This window comes from Humulus lupulus, chromosome 2 (assembly GCF_963169125.1).
Source record: "Humulus lupulus chromosome 2, drHumLupu1.1, whole genome shotgun sequence".
In the NCBI taxonomy this organism is placed as follows: Eukaryota; Viridiplantae; Streptophyta; class Magnoliopsida; order Rosales; family Cannabaceae; genus Humulus; species Humulus lupulus.
The window spans coordinates 115,280,418-115,285,414 of NC_084794.1; the positions used below are offsets into that span (position 1 = coordinate 115,280,418).

The 4,997-nt window shown below is 35.2% G+C and overlaps 2 protein-coding genes across 2 annotated transcripts; one reads left to right on the top strand and one right to left on the bottom strand.

Moving 5' to 3' along the window:
* Positions 1-299: 299 nt before the first annotated feature.
* On the top strand, positions 300-2,811 carry LOC133818396 (GCN5-related N-acetyltransferase 9). The gene is made up of 6 exons (XM_062251257.1): positions 300-567; positions 798-869; positions 1,510-1,597; positions 2,020-2,152; positions 2,233-2,271; positions 2,457-2,811. Exons 1-6 carry the CDS (start codon positions 393-395, stop codon positions 2,535-2,537), a joined length of 588 nt encoding a protein of 195 aa, XP_062107241.1. The 5' UTR covers positions 300-392; the 3' UTR covers positions 2,538-2,811.
* LOC133818397 (cytochrome b561 and DOMON domain-containing protein At5g47530-like) lies at positions 2,478-3,752 on the bottom strand. The gene has a single exon (XM_062251258.1). It carries the CDS (start codon positions 3,649-3,651, stop codon positions 3,085-3,087), a length of 567 nt encoding a protein of 188 aa, XP_062107242.1. The 5' UTR covers positions 3,652-3,752; the 3' UTR covers positions 2,478-3,084.
* Positions 3,753-4,997: the final 1,245 nt, after the last annotated feature.

Below are 4,997 nucleotides of genomic sequence, written 5' to 3' on the forward strand. Positions count from 1 at the left end.
TCTGCATATTTGAATTTAATAATAATTATAGGGTATCGCTAACCAATTATGAGGTGTCACCTCATGTGGTGTTTGACACCTTAAGATACCAAATAAAAATATATTTTTTTTATAGGACAGAGTTGTGAAATATTATAGGGTAGGGGTATAGGATAGGGTTGTTATCCTTGCTACAAATAATTTTTATTATTATTTTGACAAAAGTGAAATTACATTTTCTTTGCCACTTATGAAAAATAGAGGAGCAGAGCACGTGCAATGCACGTGTACTAAACTAGTGCGGTATGATATTTGACAATTGACGACTCGTACGCGCTCGCGCTTTCCTCTCTCTCCCGTTGCGTTTAGGAGGAATCCGATACTGTGAAACCCCAAAGCTCAGAGCGTCGAAAATGGGAGTTAGTCTGGTGGGAAAGAAGGTGATTCTGGTTCCATACATGGCAGAACACGTGCCAAAATACCACGAATGGATGCAAGACCCAGCTATGCTACAAGCCACTGGATCCGAGCCCCTCACTCTTGATCAGGAGTACCAGATGCAGCTCTCATGGAACCAAGACCCCTACAGTTATCTCTCTCTGCTCACTCTATATTTTCTGTTTTTTTTATTTGGATTTTATTGTTTCCTGACCGTGATTGAATATTGGGTTAGCCTCAGTTTTGATCTATTACGACGGTTAGTTGGTGTCATTCACTTGTTTGATCGTCAATGCCAACAATTATGTTTGATTATATCAAATATTTTTGAAGCTTTAAAGAATTTGGTGTGGGTTGCTTTTTTTTTTTTTTTTTTACAGAAAAAACTTTCATTGTATTGGAGAAGCATTCGGTTGTGGGGGAGTTTTTTCATGGAGATCCTCATGTTGAAGGTTTGGAAAGTTCGCTGATTTTTTCGCACTTTTTCATCCTGAATTTGTGTAATCAATTTCTAGTTCTAATATTATTTCTTTGATGTGGCCCGTGAAAGCGATGTGATTTTGTAGGAAAAAGATTATTTCTTACCTGCATTTAAACGATCGAACATTATTTCTTGTTTAGTTCGTTTTTGAAAGGATTTTCTTTTGTTGTCAACTTTTGGATCACGACAGGAATACGTGTCAGTATTTTTGTATATATATATATATATATATTCTTAGGTGATATGGACAATGAAGATGGAGCTTTTCTCTAACAATTTGTTGAGAACTTCATCACCCATCATTCATTATTAAGAATGAAACATAATAATGTAATTTTTTCCAAGAAAGCATTTGATCTTTTTCTCATGAATGGTGGTCTTTTATGTTGATGACTTAATTTGTCTTTGTATCTGTAAAATATATGAACGGCGTCCTAAATTGAGTTGCTTTATTTTATTAAAGATTATTTAAACTGTAAGAAGTGGGATAGGGGGGAGTGCTTTAGAAATAGGGAATTTCTTGTATTCAATGCCGACCTGTTGTGGACTTAATCTTTTTGCCTTCCCTGAAACCAACTATTATGAATAATATGCACTTTCCCTTTTGCCAGCCATGGTGGGTGATGTGAATATCTATATGAATGACCCAGATGATCCTCAAATGGCAGAGATTGAAATAATGATAGCCGAATCCAAATGGTATTTTTCCCTACTTTCTTCTGACAATAAAAATAGCTTAAGTGCTCCTTTTATTGCAATTATAATGCAGTACATATTTTCTTGCATTGTTTTATTTTGATTCTTTATCACAGAGAACTAGATAAGTATTTGCTTGCATTGTGGAAAGTTGCTAGTGAATGATGTGAATCATTTTCAGAAATGTGTATGTATATTCTTCTTAACTTCAATCTAGTGATCACCAAAATCTTTTTGGGAGTGCCCCTGCATTTCTTGTCCATTTTCACACTATTGTCCAACTGAACTCCTATTTTCTAGATGTTTTGTTGTGATTGAATCCTTTCTTCTCCCATCCTCAGCTCTTTAGTTCTGATATCAACTTGATAAATTTGTATGTATTCCACTTAAATCTTATTTTTCGTCAATTTCTTTTGCTAGCATAGCCGTGGTAAAGGAATTGGAAAGGAATCAGTTTTAATCATGATGGCATTTGCAATTAAGAACTTGGGGATCCACATCTTTCGAGCCAAAATTGGAGACTCAAATACACCATCCCTTACTATGTTCCGAAAATTGGTATCTCTTGTGGCCTAAATTTGCATAAAGTTTTTAAACCAAGCATTTTAGCTGACAAAAGTCTAATATGCTTTGTATAGGGTTTTGAAGAGATCTCCCATAGTGAAATCTTCCAAGAGGTGAGCATAATATATCTTTCGATCACCATAACACGTGCCATATATACAAACTGTGCCATCCAAATTTAGCTTTGCCCTTCTCTACGTATTTTCCAGGGGGCATTGGAGTAAAATCACTTGGAATTTGACTATTTCTGTTTATATTATCTGCTTAAATTTTCTATTTTTCATAACATATTTGGCAGGTGACTTTAGAGCTAAAATTAACAGAGGCCAAGAGCATTGAGCTGTTACGTCTGATGGATGATGTGGTTACACATTCGTAGCTTTGAAGTTCCTTTCTGATTTTTCTATCTACCTCTGCATCTTCTCCTTCAGAGGTTTAGAGTTGTTTGACCTTAGATATATGCTTAAACATGTATCAACATAGATTTATTAGAATACGGATCACAATAATATTTAAAACCATGGCAGATGATGATTCTTGCTTGTTGGACAATCATAACCTCTACTTAAAGACTACTTGAGTAATATCCTTATTGACAGAACTACTTCCTTTTCTTGGCAAATATCCAAACTAGTTCGCGAGTATTATGCCTATTGTGGCCTTCTGTTAACTTGAGAAAGCGCTCACTATTTTGTAATGTATCAGCAAGTGTTATTTGGCATGTATGTGTAAAATATATTATATATAACATAAGTAATTCCAATTACATGAAGTTGGAACTCAAGATCACATACATGTAAACGCTTGTAATATTTAATAAGTTGATAACACTCATCCCGCCCTTTGTAACAACCAAATGTAGGACTGAACTGATAAACTTCTTTCTAACTCGTAATAGAACATAGGATAGGTACTTGGGTTGAATTTTAGTCTGAATGAAAATCAACTGTGTCCATTGATTGAACATTTGGCCCTGAGGTTGGGTGGCCCTGAGGGATGTCATTCAAAACTGAAGTTCCGGCCTGCCAGACAAGGTTGGCAGAGGTTCCTTTAGCTAATGGACCAACAACAGCAAAGATAGTCATCTCACCTTTGGTATATTCTGCAGAGATGTTTGAAACTTGAAAACTAAGAGAACTTGGCTGCATAGAAGGGCTGTAACTGGTTATGGCTGTTGGATAGGCAGTTATGCTCCCATTAGAACTGTGAAAGGCGACAATGGCCTGTGATCCAACCATGCCCTTTCCAGTTGGGTTTATAGCCCAAGCAATCCATCCTGTAGATTCTTGAACAGCTCTGTAAGCAACATGGACACTTTTGGTGGATGGTATATAGTTCCAGTGGAGGTGAGCTTGTAGCATTGGAAGGTCCCTGCAAGAAGTGAACAGTTTGTTGTCTGAGAAGGTATGATTTGAGCAGGTTTGAGCTAAAGAAGTAAGCACTTGAGGAATAAGAAGGCAGATTATTAAGAATTGTGTTGACATTGTAGCCATTTCCAAGGAGCTGTGTTGAACTAAAAGATTAGCTGAGAGATCTAGGACCAGAGATTGTTTGTTATGAGAAGCATTAAGCTATTTCACTCAAGTGAATTATGCTGAGTTTTAATGAGAGGAAATCATAAAACACTTGGGCTGTTTTATAAGAGAAGAGGTTGAGGTTTATTACACAAAAACTAGACATAAATATAAGCTAGTTCTTTAATCTCTTATAAGAATACTTCGGTCTTCTTCTTCTTGTAACATACCATGCAACTTCTTTTTCCAACCTACCGCCAATGTAAGACAACCTCGTTCAAGGAATGCTGTTGTTTGTTAAACTAACAAGGACTTCATACAAATCTTGCCTCAAGTGAGTCTCAAATAAATATGTTAATAATAATAAAAAGAAACGGGCATTTGCTCCTTAATTTTAAAGTTCTCTAAGTAAATGAGTGTATTACGAGTCAGTCTCTCATTGCTTTGCTAGATATCCATTTTAGAGAGCTAATTTAAGTTTAACATCTGGTCAAAATACAATAGCTACTTGGACGAAATCAAATTTTTATTTTTTATTTGTATAGTACTTGTTCCAGGTGGTTTAAATTAAATAATAATAAATTGACCAAAGAAATTTGTTTTAGAATGTTTGATGTGTGTGATTGACAATGAAGGGAATAAAATATAGAGAATGTTTAGAGGGTAAGCCACATATTAACATTTATTTACTCCACTGCTATAAACATATAATCCCTTTCAAAGATTTTCACAAAAATAACCCTAAATCCACCTAAAAAGTCCCAAATACCCTAGAAGATTTTCACAAAATAACCCTAAACACACTTGAAAACTCCCAAATACCCTTAGCACAAATTATGACTCTCTCTTTTTCTTCTCCCCTTTTTTTCTCCTTTCCTCTCTTAACAATTTTGCAATCACAAACCACCATCAATTTTTTTGTTCTTTCTTTCTTCTCATCTCACTCACGAAGCGCAGCTACCACCTTCTTCTATTTCGAATTTGTGTTTTTTCATTCAAAAGTTGTCAAAATTGAAGGAAGAAAGCGTTTTGATAATTGTTAAGTGATATTGTCGTTTATAGTTTATGGGTATGTTATATAATAGTTTATAGTTGTTTTTTGAACTATTATGGGCTAAAAACCTTGCCAAAAAAATAAATTTGATTTAAGATGACGAATTTTTATGTGATTTATGCTATTTAGGGTTTTCATGTTCAGACCAAGTCAGGACTTGGTTTAGACATGGTTCAGACCTAGTTGAGACTAGGTTCAGACCTTTGGATATGGTTCAGACCAAGTTCAGACTAAGTTCAGACCTAGTTCGGACTTAGTTCGGATATGGTTT